Source organism: Hyperolius riggenbachi, chromosome 12 (assembly GCF_040937935.1).
Source record: "Hyperolius riggenbachi isolate aHypRig1 chromosome 12, aHypRig1.pri, whole genome shotgun sequence".
NCBI lineage: Eukaryota > Metazoa > Chordata > Amphibia > Anura > Hyperoliidae > Hyperolius > Hyperolius riggenbachi.
In genome coordinates, this window is record NC_090657.1 from 86,585,264 (window position 1) to 86,606,671 (window position 21,408).

Consider the following 21,408-nt stretch of genomic DNA (forward strand, 5'->3'; position numbering starts at 1 on the left):
GAGAGTAGGATGGATGAAATTGTTTATCTTCACAGTTTATTTTCAACTTGGATTTTCCATAATGTACATGTACGAGTTAAAACGTTTGTATGTAGTTTAAATTGCTGTTGCCACTTTGTGATAAAGTGACTTTTTGGTTGCAGTTTGGGCACTCGGCCTCCAAAAGGTTCGCCACCACTGTCCTAATCTAATGTCCCACATTGCTAAGTTCAAGGTCCATGGCCACACCCATTTTTCGGCTATGAGCGCCGCACAACGAAGCCCTCATGCTTTTCGGCGCGCGTTGCACAGCTTCACCAAAATCTTGAATTGCATTTTGTGGGAATCTGCTGCCAATTGCATTGCATTTTGTGGAAAGTGCTGCCAATCTAATTGTCCTTTAATTGCATTTTTTGGGGGAGGGAGGGGGGGGGGGGGGTCTGCGGCTCTAGCAAGAACCTTCGGCCCTCCACCATGGGGTCTGAAAAAAAATGGCCCTCCATGCCCGTGAAGTTGAACAGCTCTGTTCTACACCGACATTCATATGCAGAACATGACAAGTAACAGTAACACAACTTGCAAACTGGATTCAGCTTCATAAAGCTGCTGCATATAGTTCTCTGGCTTTACAGAATCGGTTTCCACTCAACAGTCCTTGCCACAATCAATATGTAAGACAAAAATAAAAATTTGAGAGCCCCGGGTAAGTGATCTACTGTTGATTTATATTAGTAGCCATGAATAGTAGACATTTTTACTCACAAACATGGGTTGCTGCCACAGGCAACCACTATATGCGCAGATGGGGAGATTATCCTGTCCCCACTCAGGCTAAGAAGTTGCTCTCTGTAGATAGGAAGAAAAAGGGCAGAAACAGCCATCCACCAGATGGATATTCATTGATCTGTGTATACAGGGGTACCAGAAAGTATAAAATATATTAAAAACAGTTTAAAATGGGGGGTACCGGTGGACTTACCTCCCCATAGATGACACAACAATAACGTATCTTTAAAACCCATTCAACATCCTTTTCTTACTCTAACATCTGCAACGCATTCCGTGGGTCTGTCACCCGCTTCTTCAGGCAAAGTACAACAAGGTGCAGCTGAATGAGTGTTAGGTCGGGTATAGAGCCTCTGTTATCGGAGTAAGAAATAAATGTTGAATACGTTTTAAAGATACATTATTGTTGTGTCATCTATGGGGAGGTAAGTCCACCAGTGCCCCCCATTTTAAACAGTTTTTAATATATTGTATACTTTTCTGAGCCTCTGTATACACAAATCTTGCCACAATCAAGCAGGGACGTAACTAAAGGAGAGCAGCCCCTGCAATCACAGGGGAGACCAGAGCTGTGGGGCCTTTCTCTGATACAGGGGACTATACTTCAGATCAGGTGGTTTGTGGTTACACTTGGTATGGCTGTGAAGATCATGCTGGCCACACTTTATGACCCTTGTGAGATGGGCTCCAAGGCTGTGAATGTCAAAAAGAGGAGGCAAGAGAAGGGGTGTGAATGGGTAAGGGGGGGGGGGGGGGTTCATCTAAGTTCTGCAGGTGGGGCCCCATGAATTGTACTTATGCCCCTGCCTGCCAGTCACATAATCATGGTAATACACTGGGGGAACTCCCTCAAATCCAACGAGGGACCCTGAAGACAACAAGCAGCATCAGTATGCCAAGAGGCAAGCTAAACTTTTTTTCCAGTTTTTTTATCGCAGCTAATGGGAATTTTCCTGCGATGTGCAAATTTATGCTGCAAGGTCTAAAAGTGCAATTTCCTCCATTGTAGCAGAAGTGCGATTCTCAATTGACTTTCATTAGAAGTGCGGCAAACCCGTTTTCGCACGCAAGCGACTTTTAGTAAGTGTGAACCCGGTCAGTGTGGTTAGATGGTTTTAAAATGTGGTTCTGATCAGTAATGCAGTTTACACTACTGATTTCTTTTAAAAAATGATTTGATTTTCAAATTTGAGAACATTTGTAAACAAGAAAAGAAACATTTCAATGTGCAGTCCCCACTTTTTCTTCCAAGATGATCTACAACATTCCTAACACAGAGTTCATAGATAAACATGATCTTCCTATGAAGTTACACATGGATACAATTTACTGTTTCCATAGATTTCACCTAGAAGGCTTGTCTGTTGGACTTGCACTGTGCAGATATGGATTTTCTTGTGGCATCAAGATTAAGGGCTCATTTCCATACGTGCGTTTATGGAAACGTGATCGCAGGGACAGCAGACAATGCACAGGCTGCACTCTCTGATGTTTCCAAACATGCGTTGCGAATCCCCACTGAATGGTTGCCTTGCGCCAACAATACCATTCATTATAATGACCACCACCCTGGGGGAGGTCATGTGCAGCGCAGAGCCGTGCTGAGCACACCGCTCCTGCGTTGATTTGATGAAAACGAGCCCTAATAGTTTCTGAACTCAACAAAACACTCGACTAGGATTGATAGGATTGGGTATACTAACAACCACACACTGGAACTGAGGCACAGTCCCTAACAGAAATGGTATATGTAATACCTAAATAGTATTATATATTTTAGGTATTACATACACCATTTAGGAAGGGCTTCGGTTTGGGACTGTGCCTCAGTTGCAGTTTCTGAACTCACCCAGTTGAAAGAGTTGGAGACTTATCTCTGCCAGGGTGTAGATTTCAATGTCCCGGCTCCAAGCGTTTTAGCCACTATCATCTTATTGCTGCTTGTCCTTAATGGACAAATGAGGTGAGAGGTATATGGAGGCTGCCATCATTTTCTTTTTAAGTAAATCTGTAGCGAAAATAAAAACAAGAAAAACATACTTACCTAAGTAGAGGGAAGGCTCTGGGTCCTAAAATGACCTTTCCCGTTCTCCTCACAATCCCCGCATTCCAGCGCTGGATCGTCGATTCAAATCCCCCGCCAAAGACTTCGGAAGTCTGCAGGAGCCCAAGCGCTCCTGAACACAGGAGGCTCCGTACTCCGTAGGTGAGACAGCATGCTCATGCATGTGCAGTGTGGAGCGGCAAGTCTTTGGAAACACTCGGGCTCCCAAAGACTTCCGAAGCTTCAGAGTGACGGAGAGCAATCTCCGACCGGGGGGATCCAGCACTCGAAAGCAGGGAGCATCTGTTTTATTTTCACTTCAGACTCCCTTTAAACAAAACCAGCTGCCTGGCAGCCCTGCTGATCTTTCATGCATCAGTAGTGTTTGAATCACACAGCTGAAACAAGCATGCAGTAAATGCAGTCAGACATCTGATCTGCGTGCTTATTCAGGGTCTAGGATTAAAATCATTAGAGGCAGAGGATCAGCAGGACAGCCAGGCAACTGGTATTGCGTAAAAGGAAATAAATATGGCTGCCTCCATATCTCGTTACAGTTGTCATTTAATACATGCTTCAGTTCAACTGATATATGGGAATGAGCCCTAACAGCTACATTTAGTAGAACATCTATTTTTTATGTTCTGTGTCACGCAGCCTATTAAGCCTAAAAAAAAGCCAAAAGTATTTCAGATAAGGATGCAACTATTTAGTATAATAATAATAATAATAATAGCAGTATTTGTATAGCGCCTTTCTCCTGTCGGACTCAAAGCGCTTGCGAGGCAGCCACTAGAGCGCACTCAGTAGGCAGTAGCAGTGTTAGGGAGTCTTGCCCAAGAAACTCCTTACTGAATAGGTGCTGGCTTACTGAACAGGCAGAGCCAAGATTTGAACCCAGGTCTCCTGTGTCAGAGGCAGAGCCCTTAACCGTTACACTATCCAGCCACTAATAATACATGCAGTAGAGTATAGTACCGTGGTAGCCACCAGTTAAAGCAGAAAGGTACTTGAATAACTATATTCATTTTATTCTCCCGCAGCCACATATGTCATTAACTTCCCTGCGTTTAATACTTACTCTGTCTCTCCTTCTGCCTTGACATCATGTATCCACGAACGCTAAAGTCCAACCGCTGCAGGGCTGGCTCTAGTTTCTGGTAGACTCGCTGACCCAGGCGGTGATATATTGCCAAGGGCCAAAGCAAGAGGAACAGCACTGTAGGGGGAGACACATGACAGCGAGTCAGTCACACAAGATAACACAATGAAAAATGTTTTACCAAGACACAGCGTAATTCAAGAGGAACTCCAGATAAGGTTTGTAACAACAGCCGAAACTTGGATCCACCATTTCAATCCAGAGATAAAAAGAGTGGAGTGGAAACACCATGGTTCCCCTTCCATCCAGGAATTTTGCACCAGTGCAGGGATCATAACATTGCTCTTCTGTAATGTGGAGGGAATTCTTTCTGTTTACATGATGCATGGACAGACCACCAACTTGTTAAAAAACCTACTTGAATATATCAAGTAGACGAGGTGAGGCAAAAGGTGAAGAGTGCTATTCAATGTGGACAATGCTCCGCCCAAACGTCAGCTGTTGCATGGGCTGCCATAGAAAGTTGGCTTCTAACTGCATCATCACCCCCCATTCACCTTACAAGTTTTAATCATTTGCAAGGCAGAAGGTTTGAGTGTAATGGCGATATGGCGCTTGCTGTCCAGGATTATGTGGACAGTGATGAGAAGAGTTTGTTTCAAGGGCAATAAGATGTTAGCACAGACTGTCCAAAAGGGTTGAGGCTAAGGGACAAAAGTAAAGGTATACAAATAAGTCACTGTGTTCTGTGTGTCTCTTTTCTAATAACACTTATTGATCCACTGCAATGATGATCAGTAAATATATTAAAAAAAATGATACATACTTGGGGCTTCCACCAGTCCCCTCGCCATCCTCCTACGCTGCCTGGATCCTTAGCATTTTGGCCCAGAAAGTCCTTTGGTCTGAGTCATGCTCCTGTCACACGGAGCGTTCTGCACCTACGCAGTACTACTGTGCAGGCGCAGAACACTCCCGCCATGGGAGCGCGATAAGGGAGTGCACGAGGCCCGGACTGCGCCGACTTGCCCAGACTAAAGGACCTTCCAGGCTGAGCTGTGGATGATCTAGGCGGCGAGGGAGTGATCAACCTGAAGGGGGTTGGAGGAAGCCCAAGGTATGTATAATTTGTTCTTATACCCCCCCCCCCCCCACCCCCAGGTAAACTTTAAGGTGCACGAGAGCCAACATAAAATAAAAATTTTATACATAACTGGGGCTTCTTCCAGCCCCATGCGCCAGAGAGAGATACGTAGAGACTTCGTATGCCCAGACTGGCTGAAGTTTGGGACCCAGTACTGAAGAAGGAGAAGATTGAGGACGGCGGCATGTGAGCGATCCGTGCGCATGGGGCTGGAGGAAGCCCCAGGTATGTATAAAACTTTTATTTCATCTCAGCTCTGGTTTCCTTTAAACAAGAAACCATTCAAATAAGGTAACATTTTATACAGAGATAAATTATGGACTTACACATCAGATAGGACAGTACAATCCCTGGAATGTATCCGCCCAAAACAGCCAGGAAGGTTAGAAATCCACAGACCAAGAGACAGAACTAAAAAAAGGAAAAAATAAAAAAGGACACTAAAATAATCTGTATACATTGGCCCTGACTTACTAGGACATCTCCACAACTGACTGCAACTTGGGTCATACAGAAACGCACAGTAGTGAAAGGTTAGCAAATTAACAATTGTTTACGCAGTCTTATGTACTGTACCCACCTCACAAATTTTCAGACAATCTTCCTGGTGACTTCTTAGGGACGTGCGCTCGTTTCCAGGATCTCACAACGTGGGTACAGCTGCATGTTCACGCAAACATCGCTAGGCGTTGTGCGGCGATAACTGTCACAGCGGATTGGATCCGTAAGATCACTGACTACTCCCGCGCAAAGTACTGCGATAGCTGAAAGTCTCGTTGGCACCTTGAGGTCGTGATCTACTGCGCGAGATTCGCTGTCAATCAAGTCCACGTTGTCCACAGTGTACTGCGCAGGAGTACAGTCCGGTCAAAGTGGACTTGATTGACAACAGCTCTCATGCAGGCGCAGTAGAGGACGCACAGGCGCAGTAGAAGACACCTGGCGAGACACCGTGTGGGGACCCCGGGCCGGTGGCTGGGAGCGGAGCTGCGGCATGGGACATGTCAGCTGCAAGGGGCTGGAGAGGCTGGTAGGTAATATTGCTGGATGACTCCTTTAAGTCAGGCTAGGTCTGCTGCGTCAGAAAATTGTCACTAGAGATGCCAGGAGATATCTAGAGCCATAAGATAATACTGCACTTACTGTACAGTTTAGAACACCTTCTTGCCAGCAAACCTATGCCAGACGGAACACGCTGTGTCTATGTATACAGTATGTAAATATTGACTAGGGAATCCTGTATTTGTACAAGTGTGCTGTAATAATAACCAAGGCACACAACATGCAAAAGAAACTCTTACTAAAGATACATTGCATTAGATTTGGTGTAAACTCACTTATAAGAATTTAAGTGTCTATTTTTTTTTGTTTTTTTTATCTGCATTGCCAATAGGTATGATTAAAGGACACCTGAGGTGAAAAACTAAAATGAAATAAACAACTGTATACATCCGCCTTCTACTAAAAATGGCTTTTTAAGACATTCCATAGTTGTATTTTATATTTAAATCTACTTTTTAAGTTTTTACTGTTTAATTGGTTTTGCTCAATGACACATTCATTGAAGTATGCCCTAGCTAAAATGTATGAACTATTGACTTTTTTTTTACCCTTTCCTGCTCTCAGAAGCAGAAAGGGTTTATAGTTGTTATTTCTTATCATTGAGGGTTACACTGTAGTCGGACCCAGTCCTGACTCAGACAGGAACCGCCACTTACATACCTGATGTTTAAAGGGAACCTGCAAAATTGAAAAAGATGTTATACATACCTGGGGCTTCCTCCAGCCCCATAAGCCTGGATCGCTCCCACGCCGCCGTCCTCCGCTGCCTCTATCGCCGTTACTAGGTCCCGTCACTTCCGCCAGATGTGGCCAGTTGTACGCATGCGCAGGGGCTCCCTCCGGCTCTTTACGCATGCACCTGCGCAGTACGGAGGGAGCGCACTGCGCCTACTGGGCAAAATGACGGGACCTGGTACCGGCAGACAGAGGCAGCGGAGGACAGCGGCGTGGGAGCGATCCAGGCTGATGGGGCTGGAGGAAGCCCCAGGTATGTATAAATATATTGGTTATTTAATCTCTGGTTCTCTTTCAACTCTTTCAGGCAGAGAACAAAAAAAAGGAACACAATAGTCATTTGTGTGCTAGGCACTGTACATACACATTTCTATCTCATCATGTCACATGTCACCTTGGGTATCCTTTAAGGAGTACATATTACTTTGACGCCGCTCAGTTCGGCGCGGGGAGAGCCGAATGATGACTCTCCCTTATGCAGCCAAATTCATACGCGGCGTTAAATACTATTCCCCCCCACCAGTTGTCGCAACTCGGAGCGAGATGCAATTCGGGGTCTGGCAGCCGCCGGAGCCCCGTATTTCCGCTACGCGTGGCGCACATCATAGCATTGCAGCTATGACGGTGCCCAGCTTCAGCACTCGTCTCTCAGAACCATGCGCCGAGATGAACTGATCCGCCTTTAAAGAGACACTGAAGCGAGACTAAATCTCGCTTCAGGTCTTATATATAGCAGGGGCACGTGTGCCCCTGCTAAAACGCCGCTATCCCGCGGCTTAACGGGGGTCCCTTCACCCCCAACCCACCCCCTGCAAACCTGGGTCGGAAAAAGGTCGCTGGAGCTGATCTTCCTGGAGGCAGGGCTAACGGCTGCAGCCCTGCCTCCAGTCGCGTCTATCAGACGCGCATCGCCGCCTCTCCCCCGCCCCTCTCAGTGAAGGAAGACTGAGAGGGGCGGGGGAGAGGCGGAGGTACGCGTCTGACAGACGCGCATGGGGCAGGGCTGCGGCGGTTAGCCCTGCCCCAACCAGGAAGCGCTCCCCCGCTGCTCGGAGGGGGTTTGGGGGGACAGGGACCCCCGTTAAGCCGCGCTATAGCGGCGTTTTAGCAGGGGCACGCATGCCCCTGCTAGCTATGAGGTCTGAAGCGAGATCTATTCTCGCTTCAGACTCTCTTTAAGGGCTTACTATGGCGTACATATAATAAAGGCACCTACACACACACAAAAAAAAAAAAACTACAAAAACACATGCCAGAAATACTGCCAGTAGAGTATCAGTAAAATTACTGATATTCTACTAAATTCCAGTAGTAAAATATCGGCAATCTTTACTGATATTTTATTATGACCCACCCAGCCCTATTCTGACACACTCCCACTACCGATGTCTAACCCTCAACGCTCACGCTTCTGATGCCTAACCCTTAAAGGACACCTGAAGTGAGAGGGATATGGAGGCTGCCATATTTATTTCCTTTTAAACAATAGCAGTTGCCCGTCAGCCCTGCTGGTCTATGTGGATGTAGTATTGTCTGAATCAGACACCAGAAACAAGCATGCAGCTAATCTTGTCAGATCTGACAAGAATGTCAGGAACATCTGATCTGCTGCATGCTTGTTTAGGGTCTATGGCTAAAAGTATTATAGGCAGAGGATCAGCAGGACAGCCATGCAACTGGTATTGCTTAAAAGGAAATAAATATGGCAGCATCTATATCCCTCTCACTTCAGTTGTCTTTTAAAGGAATTCTGAGATGGGGGATATCAAAAACGTATACATACCTGGGGCTTCCTCCGGCCTGATCACTCCCAGGCCTCTGTCCTCCATTGTGTGCAGATCTGTGGCAGCTATAGATCCCGCTCTCTGATCAGATTCGATCACAGAGGTATCTATTCGTTTATTTTTTTTAATTCAGATTAGCTGACCTTCAGAGCCATGAAACTTTGCATGCTGTTCAACCCGTTTACATTGTTTTGTACATTCCATTACAGGGACTCAAATTTAAGACAAGGAAGCAAAGCAAGCTTACCTTTCCAGGATTTTCAGCCTTAAACATCAGGAGGTTTCTTTTGAAACTGGTCAGACTAACCCACAATTCAGCTGCGTGATGACACAATTCAGGGACGCTGAGAAGCCTTGGATGCACATAGCCCCAGCTGCAAAACCCCCACAATGCAACAGGTTAGAGACACAGGGGTCACTTGTCAGCAAACTTTAGGCATAGCACATAATCCATTTCCTTGCTACCCTCCTCACTGGTACATTTACTGAACTTCTATTGTGAATATGTGGCAATTATAACTTCAGTATCTTATTCAGTAGCTCTCCTAAAAGTGCTCATAAAAGGGGATTCTCAGCAGTCTGTCGTTAAAGTGGACCTAAACTCTTGCACAGGACAGAAGAGTTTAGCTTGTCTAATGCCCCCTTCATCTGTGACTAATCACAAGTTAGAATTTGATCTTTCAGCTGTGTCAGCTGGGTGCCTCGGCAGAGCAGCTAATTTGTAAGCACAGGATGTTAACCCTATGTCTGCTTCCATGAAAGCAGGAAGTAGACACTGCAGATTTATTGCAGGATTTGTATCAGCTGTAAAAAAAAATGTTTTTTCTCTTTACAGGTTATTATTCTGTTGCATATCTTTTAGAGCAGAGGGGAAGTTATGAGTTCAGATCCGCTTTAAAGGCCAAGTCTCATCTAGCATGTGTATGGGGCTTAAAGAGACACTGAAGCGAAAAACAAATTATGATATGATTTGTATGCGTAGTACAGCTAAGGCCCGGTTCACATTAGCGGTCGTCGTCCGGAATCGCCGTGCCGGAGCCGGACCGCATGCGTAACGGGCGGAACGGACGCACGGCATAGCAATGAAAGTCTATGCGTCCGTTCACATGCGTCCGTTTCGTCCGGACCGGAGCCGGACCGGATCCGGCATAAGATCCAACATGCGCTATTTTTTGGTCCGGCTCCTCCGGCAGACGTATCCGGAGCGGACCCGGACTGTTGCATCCAGCCAATACAAACCAATGAGAACCGGAGAGCGCACAACACACTGGCTATAAAAACCGGACGTTCTACCCCACTTCCTATGCTTTTTCTAGTGGCCATTTTGGATGGGGACCACATGGGCCCAGCGTTCACAGAGTGGAGCAGCAGGGATTTCATGCTGGAGCTCTTTGGCAGCAACATGTCTGATGATATGTCCGATAACGAGGAGGTGAGGCCTTCTCCCCACATAGTAGTAGGTGAACAACAGGAAGGAGAGAATTCCCAGGTACGAGTAAAAAATGACTGGATCCATGGTCCCAACTGCAGTCTCTGTATCCACGGATGGTCTCCACACGTCCACCTGTCTCCAACAATGACCCCAGAGCTTCTGCTGACCTCCCAGACCCCAGGTATTTACAGGTTGTTATCTCTTTAAGAAACCGGATCCGGACCGCAACCGTGTTCATACCGCACGGAAAACGGATGCAAACGGACCGGATCAGGATAGAAACCGTACGGATTAGGTCCGGTCCGGATCCGGTGCGGTCCGGACATCCGTTCCGGTTTTTACAAAACCGCAAGTGTGAACGGGGCCTAAGAGATAAAACATTAGGAGCAGACACAAGTCTAATATTGTTTCCAGCACAGGAAGAGTTAAGAAACTCTAGCCGTCTATGCAAAAGAGCCATTGAGCTCCACCACTTTCAAAGTTGCAGAGAGCTCTGTCTTCTGAAGATGGTTTTCTCAACTGTCAGTTATTGTATCTTCTTTTTCTCTCCAGTGGACAGGTCAAAAGTTTGCTAGCCTGCTCTGTAAAATCATTTAGCAAGTAGAGTAGTGTGTAAACTGCAAATATTAGAGAATGATGCAATGTTATAAAAACAACTATATCACTGAAAATAAAAATATGAGAATATTTTATTTGCTACTAACGGTCTATTAATTATCCAAACAACACATATAATGAATTGTATCATATCTTTTTTTTTTTCGCTTCAGAGTCTCTGAGTCTCCACCAAATAAAAGGAGAAAGTGAAAAGCTAAATCAGAATCCAGTACACAAAAGGAGTAAGGCAATGCCTGGTCTGTTTAAACCATTAGCTGTTCTGTATTATGAGGTTTAGGCTGCTTTCACAGTGGGACGTTACAGGCGCACGTTAGAGCAGCCTTTAACGCACCCCCACCGCTCAGCAATGAAAAATCAATGGGCTGTTCACAGTGCCCACGTTGCGTTACACAGTAACGCTTCACGTCAAGACAACGTACTGCATGCAGTACTTTATACGCGGCTAAGCCGCGTTAGACTGGTTGCACATGCTCAGTACGGGTGTTTAATTTTAGGGGCAGAGAGGAGGCGGTAAGAGGCCGCTACGTAGCCAGGCACATGGCTAATTTATATTCACTGCACTTACAGTGTTTACTTCCAGGAGCGGCCACTGATTGGCTGGCGGGACCACGTGATGGGGAGAGTTCCGCTCACGTGGTCTTCGCAGCGCCTCTGACAGAGCAGGCGCACCAAGAGCTGCTTGTAACGCGGCTCTTGGTAGCGTCCTGCTCCAACACCACCAGGCGTTGCGTTAGGGGCACGTTATGTGCCCTATAACGTCCCCTAAACGCAAGGTCCTGGTGTGTAAGTAACCTTAGAGAAAGGATTCACTTCACCTGATGTAAGGTAAAATGGTATTCATCACATGGCAACAAGAAGTATCTTTAATAAAACATATCAAATCAATCAATCAAAAAAAGGGCTAAAGTTACCACTCAGATACTAGAGATCATTATCACATGTGTAAAATAAGAAATTAATTGATAAATTGGACCTCAAAAGGGCTATAATAAAAATACAGGTACTCCCCGGTTAACGAATGAGATAGGGACTGTGGGTTTGTTTTAAAAATGAATCTGTTCTAAAGTCAGAACACTGTGCCATCTCTGTCCCCTGCTGTGCCTCCAGTGTCCCCCTCTGTGTCACCTCTGCCCCTTGTACCTGCTTAAAGTGTACCAGAGACGGCGATCCCCCAATAAAATATACATACCTGGGGCTTCCTCCAACCCCCTCCAGCCTGATCGTTGCCACAGCGTGCTCTTCTCCCTCTTCCTTCCTCCGCTACTGGCCCCGGAAAACCTAACAGTCAGGGCTAGTCGGCACATGCGCAGTCCAGCCAGGCATGCTCCCGTCTCTCTCCTGTGGCTGGGATCGTTCCAGGCAAACACTCCAGGCGATGTGAATGCAGCGGGAGCACCGGGCATGTGCAGTTGGCCCCAGACCGGAGGACTTTCCGGCGCCCAATTGCAGGGGCACGGAGTGAGAGAATAGGAAGCCGTGGGAGCGATCAGGCCGGAGGGGGCTGGAGGAAGCCCAAGGTATGTATATTTTATTAGGGGATCGCCGTCTCAGGGTCACCTTAAACAAGTTTAAAAGCCATTTTTTTTTTTAATTAAAAACTATTTTCTCAAAAACTACAAGTCCAATTTGAAAAACATTGCCGTTCGTATTGGTGGTTCGTTCGTAAGTCAGGGACTACCCGTATACACATTTAAAGGTCTGCCACCATAAGCACATGGAGTATTAACAATATCCCCTTCCACTAAGATGATACATAATCTCAGAAGTAAGGCCCTGTTCTCACTCGGGCGCATTCACCCCACGCTTTGCTGATCGCCGCTGCTCAGCAAAGCGCTGCAGCATTTTCCAGGTGATTGCGTTGCTATTCTCATTCACTAGTATGAGAATCGCAATACGCAACAGCGGCAAAATCATGAAAAATAGCAATGCAAATATGCGATTGCATTTTGTGGCTCTGAGTGAGAACAGGGACTAAATGTGACCTCTAATCTAAGATTCTGTCAAATCTTCAGCTTATTTTATTACCTGTCATTGTCCAGCTCTCCAGATCTTGCAGCTGAAATTATATTGGGGGAAAAAAAAAAAAAAAAAAAAACACACAATGGTCAATACTGTGATGTAGATGATATCTAGAAATATAATTATAGGATATCTAGACCTATTTCATTATAGTGCATTTGCTTTATTTATTTTTTTTAATTTTCTGCATGCTTACTGGGAGGGGCATTTGTGGAGCAAGAGGTGTTCGCTTTCTCAGATGTGCTCTTGGTACTGCCTTTATAAGCGGTTGTACTTAAAGGTATCACCTAAACAACTTTTGTTGTTACGTCTTCAGGTTTACTTCCTGGATAACCCTTGTACATACACTCAGACCTGGACATACAATGTCACCGAGGGGTTAAAATACAGGTTTAAAAATATATATATTAAAGTCACTGAAGAGCTAAAGTTAGTCCCTTATCAATAATGCACTTAAAATGTACTTGCATTAATGATTTTCTCTTCCTATTCTAAAGAGCAGCGTCATCCCTTCATGTGCAGAGCTGTCACTGGGTGCTTTTACAGATAATGAAAAGGACTGAAAACACGCAGTGCTGCAGATGAAATACCTTCATTAGACGTCTAGCTCTGGAACAAAAAACGTTTGGCCCAGCAGTTTTCAATGAAGGTAACCTTTACTGGAGTACCTCCAGTAAAAAAAGACGAGCCTGGCAGGTTTAATTACCTACCAGAGAGGCTACAAGGAGATGTTCCCTCCCCCCGCCCCCGCAATGCAAGTATTCAAAATCTTCAAAAGCGCTTCGGAAATCATCGCCTGGATTGCCAGAGTTTACCCTCCAGTTAGGACATTACTGCCGAGCTGGTGTTAGGCTGCGGCAATGCAGGTGGGGGTAGCCAGAGCCTTGGCAGAACTTGCCATGGCCACGTCTCTTAGGCTCAACACACACCATACAATCTTGGTTGTTCAATCTTACCACTTTCATCTAGTATAAGAGCTTATCCAATCAATCATTCAAGGTATATTCAATATGTTGGCCCTTATACTACATAGATTTGGTAAATATGTACAACCAAGATTGTATGGTGTGTGTTGAGCTTTAGGGGGATAGGTGGGGCATAGCGCTCAAACGAATAAACAAATTGTGGCCGATCAGGTAAGTAATTAACCCTGAGGCCCCCCAATCCTGTGTCATTAATATGGTATTTGCAATCATTCAACTTTAGCTCAGCAAGAATGATCTCCCATGATGGGTCACTATGAGCTATCTGGGTACTCTTTACTACTCTGCCCAGGCCCTACCCCCTAGAGCCATAATCTATGCTGAGGAGCAAAAAAAAAAAAAAAAAAAAAAAAATCAGAAATGGCAGTATGCATGTAGGATAGTATGAAAGTATGTAAAATGTATAGGCCACAGACACACTGTACACTGCACACTGCATTAGAAAGGATTTGGTCAGAGTGATGCCCGACTTGCTTCATGTGCTGATCTAAATTTCTGGAATTTTGTTCTCATTTTGAAAATCAGTAAGCAATCAGTACAGTCCCGTTAGGGATAGTGGGCAGTACTGCTGGCTTGCTACCTTGCAAAGATTACAGTGACTCACTGGAGCAGGGGTGTCTAATTCAATCATGTCACGTGACTGGGAGCTGGAGGTATGCAAGCATAGAGCATGGGGCTGCCAGGAAGAACAGAAGTGACCTGATGTAGGCAGAAGTGTCCTACTGTGCAATGTGGGGAGAAGATGCCGGGGGGGGAGGGGGGTAGATGTGTAGGTGTGTGCGTGCGTTTTACCAGCCCTGCTGGCCCAAGAAGGGGGGCCCCATGCTAAGTTTACTGGGGAGTCCCGAGGAGTGTTGCTGCACTCTTGCTCAAATAATGTTTCAACCAGAAACACGGTCACTGGTGAGCTCCTTTGGAGGGGACGTGCATTTTTCTTTTACTGCTTAAAATGATAATAATAATGCACATTTGAAGCTCTGAAAGGCCACATAAAATGGTGAGGAGGGTTGGAATTGCCCCACGGGCCTCGAGTTTGACACCTGTGCACTAGAGTATTGCTTCGAGCTTGTAGCAGCCACTTCCCTCCATGTGTAATAACATATACAAAAATCACAGGCCGTACAGGCAGGGAACACTTCATGACAGTCTATTGGGTTGATGCATTATTTTAAATTTAAATACACACTGCCGACAAGAGACTAGCATCTTTTCATAATTGGTAGAAAAAAAAACTGTCAGCATTGAGGCCCCTTCCCCACTTGTGCATTATGTGCAATGCAGTTGGCCGTAGCAATGCACAGCACTTGAATTGCTCTCCAATGCAGTGTAGAGCCCATTCATTTCAAATGAATGGTATCACACTGCATCTGGCAAAATTGCATACAACCATGCATTGTGATCCCTCACTGAAGCGCAACACATGGTTGAACACATCAGACAGTGCAGTCTATGAACATCAGAGGTCCTTGCATGTTACATACACTGTGCATTACAAGTACAGAGAAATAGAATATTGCTCCAATTCCTCACCTCCCATTTCAGGCCAGATTTTGTTCTTCCACTGATCCACACAGATGATGATCATCAGGCCAAAAGCTGCTAGAAACAAAATCCTGAGTGAGGTCAGGGCAAAGAACCTGAAAGCAGAACAAATACGCAAGTCAAGTCTTTGTGTTCACCTTGTGACTGTTACAGCTAGATGCAAAGCAAATATAACAAAGTACTGTGTACAAAAGCAAGGCTACCAGAAACACAGAAGGAATGATATGGTATGGTGGTCAGAATCTTATCACTGGACCCCTGGCGATTGTTCAGTAGCGGTAACCCCGAGTCAGGCTCAGGATGGAAATCCGCAGCTCAGAGAGGTAATCCTGAGTGGGATCCATTGGAGGTGTTTAATGTGCAGGGCTGCCATAGATCTATCTAGCGGTATGATTTTAAGGTCTAGAAGGGTGTGGAAAATTGCACTGCTTTCAGACACTAACATCCAGAAATAATCATACCGCCAGGCAGGTTAAACAGTTGAATCAATATTATTATTTTTATATAGGACATCTTGCACAGCGCTGTACAGATATATATTGTCTTGTCACTGAACTGTCCCTCAGAGGGGCTCACAATCTAATCCCTACCATTGCCAATGTCCATCGTAGTCTAGGGCCAATTAGGTGGAAGCCAATGAACTTATCTATATATTTTTGGGGTGTGGGAGGAAATTGGAGTGCCCAATTGCTGCTAGAATGTATTCAGAGCTCTTACAAATGGATGCATCTCGGGAGTCCCTTTATTCTTCACGCTTGAAAGAAGCTGACGGACTGGTGGAACCGGTGAAGGTAGAACAGACTGCAAAGGCATCACAAGCTTACCCCAAAGCCAAAATTCATCTTGAAGTGCTGCACTAGGTAAAGCTGTCAACTCCAAGCCAAACCCATACAGGTGGCACACCACAGCAAACTGGGATAGGCAATTATGCCGCATATAGTGCCAAACTAGAGGAGAGGAAACTTCTGCCGTTCCCTTAGCGTGCCATTACAATTCACCCCTCACAAATGAAGCTTTGCCTATCAAATAACATGTATAGCCTTGCGCCTTTAGCACCAGCCCTAGTCCAGGCCTTAGGAAAGCTCCTGGGTGATCAGAACCTTTCCATATTGTGAATTTGCTAGGAAGTCATATTGGTTTAATCTGCGGCTTTAAAGTGACTCTGTAACAAAAATTACAACGTTTTTTCTACCATCCTACAAGTTCCTAAACCTATACTAATGTGTTCTGGCTTACTGTAGCTCTTTCTACTATAACCGTCTCTGTAATAAATCAATGTATCTTTCCCCTGTCAGACTTGTCGGCCTGTGTCTGGAAGGCTGCCAAGTTCTTCAGTGTTGAACTGTTCCTCTATGCACACTCCAGTGTGTGTTTTATTTACATAAGCCAGCAGCTTCTCTGCTATCTTATCAGTGATAGAAGAGAGCTGGATAAAAATCCTCCTCTGGAGGCTGTGAAAGGAGCTGGTCTGTCACATACTGAGGAATTAACGACATAGGCAGAGCTGTCTGCAGGAAGCCTGTAATGTTCAGTGCATGAGAGAAGCTGGGGACAGAAGGTAAACACACACAAGTGATCTCTTGAGATTCAGAAGTTAAGCCGCATCTACACGAGAGCATCAGCGGCTCGATTGATAAGATCCGACAGGACGGATCTCCGCACCGCCGATTCCCTGCTCGATCCCCGCGAGGGGACAATGGCAGGGAATCGTGCGGGAGATAAGCGGCGCCGGCGGGGACGAGCGGGCACGAGCGGGGAATCGAATGCGGCGCACGCGCAGTGAGCGGGGACGCGGCGGGGACGCGCAACAGGCCGCCGATCGCCACAACATCTCCCCAACATCTCCCCGTGTAGACGGGGCTTAAGGCTGTATACAGCCTGCTTGTGTATGGATGTATTTTCTATGTGTGGACATACTGTACATCAACCTACTTCCTGTTTTGGTGGCCATTTTGTTTGTTTATAAACAAACTTTTTAAAACTGTTTTTGACTACTTTTAATGCGGCGGGGAGCGGTGAAATTGTGACAGAGGGTAATAGGAGATGTCCCCTAACGCACTGGTATGTTTACTTTTGTGCGATTTTAACAATACAGATTCTCTTTAACTAATGCACACCCACACTCTAGCATCAGCTTATCTCTTAAGCGTGACACTGTTTATATAATTTGGGTATGAACATGGCATGACGACAAAGGGAACAATGAATCAGAAGGCAGAAACAAGATTCAGGAGCACAAGTATTCTCCCAAACATTGGACTTACTTGGGACTTCCTCCAGCCCCCTGTAGCCCGCGAGGTCCCAGGCGTCCTGCTGGTCCCTTCCGTGGTCCTGGTAATCCGGCAACTTTGGCTGAAGTCGCCCTCGTCATCACGTCGGCCGGCATAAGAGTCTGCGCAGGCACGGTTCTCCAACACTGAACCGTGCATGCGCAGGACTCTTAGTCCGGCCAGCATGATGACACACAGGATTTCTGGACCTGGGATCAGGACCACGGAAGGGACCAGGACGCCGCGGGCTACAAGTAAGTACATTTTTATGCAGAGCTAAGGGTCCCTTTAATTACATGTACACGGAATTTTGACCTTTAGACCAAGGTCTATGGATTGTCATTTGCTTCCACAAAGTTGATTTATTTTATGCATAATGGAGTGGAGCAGAGATGGGGAAATCTTTCAGAAACTACATAAACTTTAAAACATCAATTCAAAAAGTCAGCTAGTTGGGCACAGATAAATACAGGACATTGCAAGGTTCAAAGCCATGTTTATTTTCAATAGACTGGAACGCATGCTGTACGATAAGTAAGGAAAAGGAAAAGAAAAAAAAAAAGATAAATGAATGTCAATGTGTCCCTTTCCTTATATAGTGAAATGTCAGGGAAAAAAACAGCACAAACTATCTTTTGCTGACTTGGCCTGACATGACACTTTAAAAGGGCATCAGGACAGATAAAGCTGAACATTCTATACCATTGCAATATGGTAAACAAGTAGGGATATCAGGCAATGTAGTTATGTGTAGTGTGATTAGTTATGCTCACAACACATTTCATAACATCCAGGGAGTAGTCAATGTATGCCAGGGTTTGTGTGCTAATATATTACTTACTCCCTCTAAAAGGGAATCATGGAAGCTGCTTATAAAATGATTTCTACTGACACAGGTCACACTGCATATCAGAGCGTACTGAAAGTCCCAGCATGGTCATGTCTCTGTAGTACAGTAAATCACAGAGGACTCAATTGACTAAGGGGACATTGGTAAAATCATTTAGGCTGCTTTCTCACCAAGACGTTGCGTTTAGGGGACATTATAGGTCGCATAACGTGCCCCTAATGCAACGCCTGGTGGTGGTGGAGGACAACGCTACCAAGAGCCGCGTTAAAAGCAGCTCTTGGTGCACCTGTTCTGTCGGAGAAGCTGCGGAGACCACGTGAGCGGAGCTATCTGCATCACGTGGTCCCGCCAGCCAATCAGTGGCCGCTCCAGGAAGTAAACACTGCAAGTGCAGTGAATAATAAGTAGCCATGTGCCTGGCTACGTAGCGGACTCTCCCCGCCTCCTCTCCGCGCATAAAATTAAAAAAAAAAAAATCACCCATACTGAGCATGGGTCTAACACGGCTTAAGCCACTAGACCACACAGTATGCTGCACTTCAAAAGAACGTGCAGCGTTACTGTGTAACACAATGTGGGCACTGTGAACAGCCCATTGATTTTTCATTGCTGTGCGGTGGGGTGCGTTACAGGCTGCACTAACGTGCGCCTGTAACATCTTACTGTGAAAGCAGCCTTAAAGTTGGTAAAATACCGCATTCAGTATTATACACTTTTTTTCACAAATTCACCAAGATTTCCTGCATGCAGCAGAAGTTTGGTAAAATACTGAAAAAACATACTTTCATACACTAAGCCCTGTTCGGTAGTCTCACCAGTTGCGAAGCAGGTCAGGCAGCAAGCTATCAGTGTTCTGTTACAAGTCTGTGCATGAGCCGTTCAGTCCAGTGTATCACCAGAATACCTTTGGATGTGCATCTGTGCTAACTAGAGAGAGCTCCTCTGTGTATCAGTATACAGATATGCACATCTAAAGGGATAAATAAAAGCTTTTTCAAATATCTCCTTCTCTGTAGTTCTGAAGTCCCACCTACAAGAGTATCGGATCAAATGGGGTCAAAAGCAGGACTGTGTGGCTCTCCCTATCGGTTGTCTGTCAACTTTTACCACATGGAGATTGTAAGTTACTGGCTGGTCAGAGCTGGAGATGAATACCGAACACCTTTACTTGATTTACCGTGTGCAATTTCTTCACACTTCTTGCGGTATTTACAGCACAATTCGGTAGTTTACCTCACTAGCCAGTAATTTTACTTTTGAGTGCAGTAATAGGTTTAGTGAATTGGCATTTGGCATCCAGAGTTAAAGACTGCCCAGAAAGCTCATGGTGAACCCTAGAGACACCTCTAAGCACCAGCAGAACAGGCAGTTGCCTGGAGCGAAGATTGATCTAAAGGGCAGCTTTCAGGAAAAAAAGTTGTTCTAATAAAAGCATCAGCTCAGCCACTGATAAGGAATTATACAAAGTTTTGTTGTAGACAAAAGATTTGTGTTATCTGGAGATCTCCAGTATGTCTGTGCACTCCTGTCCCGCCCCTCCCCATGACCATGATGCCAGGAGACAGGAAAAGAAAACACAGATCAGAAGAGGAAGAAGCAGCCAGGTAAACCACAAGGCATGCCAGAACGGACTGGCACAGGTTTCCTCGGAGTAACAAAATGGCTACAGGCGCCCCTGGTGAACCCCTTACAAAAAACCTAGGAGTTCTGGTTCGCCATGAGCTTGCTGAACAATCTAACTCTGGGTGTTTCAAGTCCTGTCCGTTAGAGCTATTACTATAGGGGCTGGACAGGAGTGCACAGACATACTGGAGATCCCCAGATAACACTAAATAGGGAATGTCTACAAAAAAATACATGCCATGCACTGATGAGGATTAACCAATCCAAAACAGTCTGTATGCATGATGGATTATTTTGGCTCTGTAATTTTAACAAGCTGACACATCATTGCATTCCAGCGGTCCTGGAGGTGTGTTTAGCCATTAGAGACAACAAAGAGATGACTTGCATATTCAGCAGTGATGCATTGTGGGACACCTTATAGACTCACTCCAACCTGAATACTGTAATCGCAAATACCTTCTGACCGTATTAAAAAAGGCAAAATCCTGTTTTTCATAGCTTTTTTTCTTTAGTAAGGAGGCTTTTTGATCTCTTAGGCCCAGTGCACACCAAAACCTCTAGCAGATCCTCAAAACGCTAGCAGTTTTTGGAGCAGATTTCAGAGCGATTCTAGGCATGTTTAGAGAGGTTTTCTAAACATGCCGAGCGTTTTTGGGAGCATTTTTTGTGTAGCAGATTACATATATTGTTATAGTAAAAGCTGTTACCGGACAGCTTCTGTAACAAAAACACCTGGAAAACCGCTCTGATCTAGCGTTTTCCAGAGCGGTTTGAGCTTTTCCTATACTTTACATTGAGGCAGAAACGCTTCTGCAAACCGTAAACGTGCTAAAAACCTCAAACCGCTGGTGTGCACCATCCCATTGAAATACATTAGCCAAGCGGGTGCGGTTAGCAGATTGCTGCTAAAACCTCTCGGTGTGCTCTGGGCCTTACAGACCCTTAGGCAGGGGTCACACTTACCGGCTTTCGTATGAGTTTTCTGCACAGAAAAACTGTTTTCAACTGAGAACTCATGTTAATCAATGAGCTAGGTCACACTTGAATGCAGATTTCGCACGCAGAAAAAAAACTGACATCTTGCGCAATTTGTCAGTTTTCTCTATAAATTACATTAGCTGTTGTAAGGTAGAGGTCACACTTGTCTTTCAGTTTTCTGCAAAGTGTAGAAACTGAAAGACAAATGTGACCCCTGCCTTACACATTCCTAGGAGTTCTGGTTCACCATGAGGTTGCTGGGCAATCTGTAAGGCAGAATATAAAATAACTAAAACAAAAATTATACTTGAACTGAGGTTCTAAGTTGCACATGAATGCAACTAACTGAATGTTTGTATGTAGAGCTTACAATGCCCCACTCCATAAACAGAAAACCTGTGGCATACTCCACAGCCTTTTCTGGTGAAAAGCCATGGGTTCAGACTACTGCAAT

At 45.3% G+C, this 21,408-nt stretch overlaps 1 protein-coding gene across 2 annotated transcripts in view; it reads right to left on the reverse strand.

The window, feature by feature from the left end:
- Positions 1–21,408, reverse strand: part of RETREG3 (reticulophagy regulator family member 3) — a 49,545-nt gene that overhangs the window by 9,357 nt on the left and 18,780 nt on the right. For both annotated transcript variants that reach the window (XM_068263081.1, XM_068263080.1), the window contains exons 3-7: positions 15,219–15,325; positions 12,712–12,742; positions 8,884–9,010; positions 5,382–5,466; positions 3,891–4,028 (exon numbers count right to left, since the gene is read on the reverse strand). In XM_068263081.1, the coding sequence (XP_068119182.1) occupies positions 3,891–4,028; positions 5,382–5,466; positions 8,884–9,010; positions 12,712–12,742; positions 15,219–15,325 (488 nt within the window). The remainder of the gene's footprint in view (positions 1–3,890; positions 4,029–5,381; positions 5,467–8,883; positions 9,011–12,711; positions 12,743–15,218; positions 15,326–21,408) is intronic.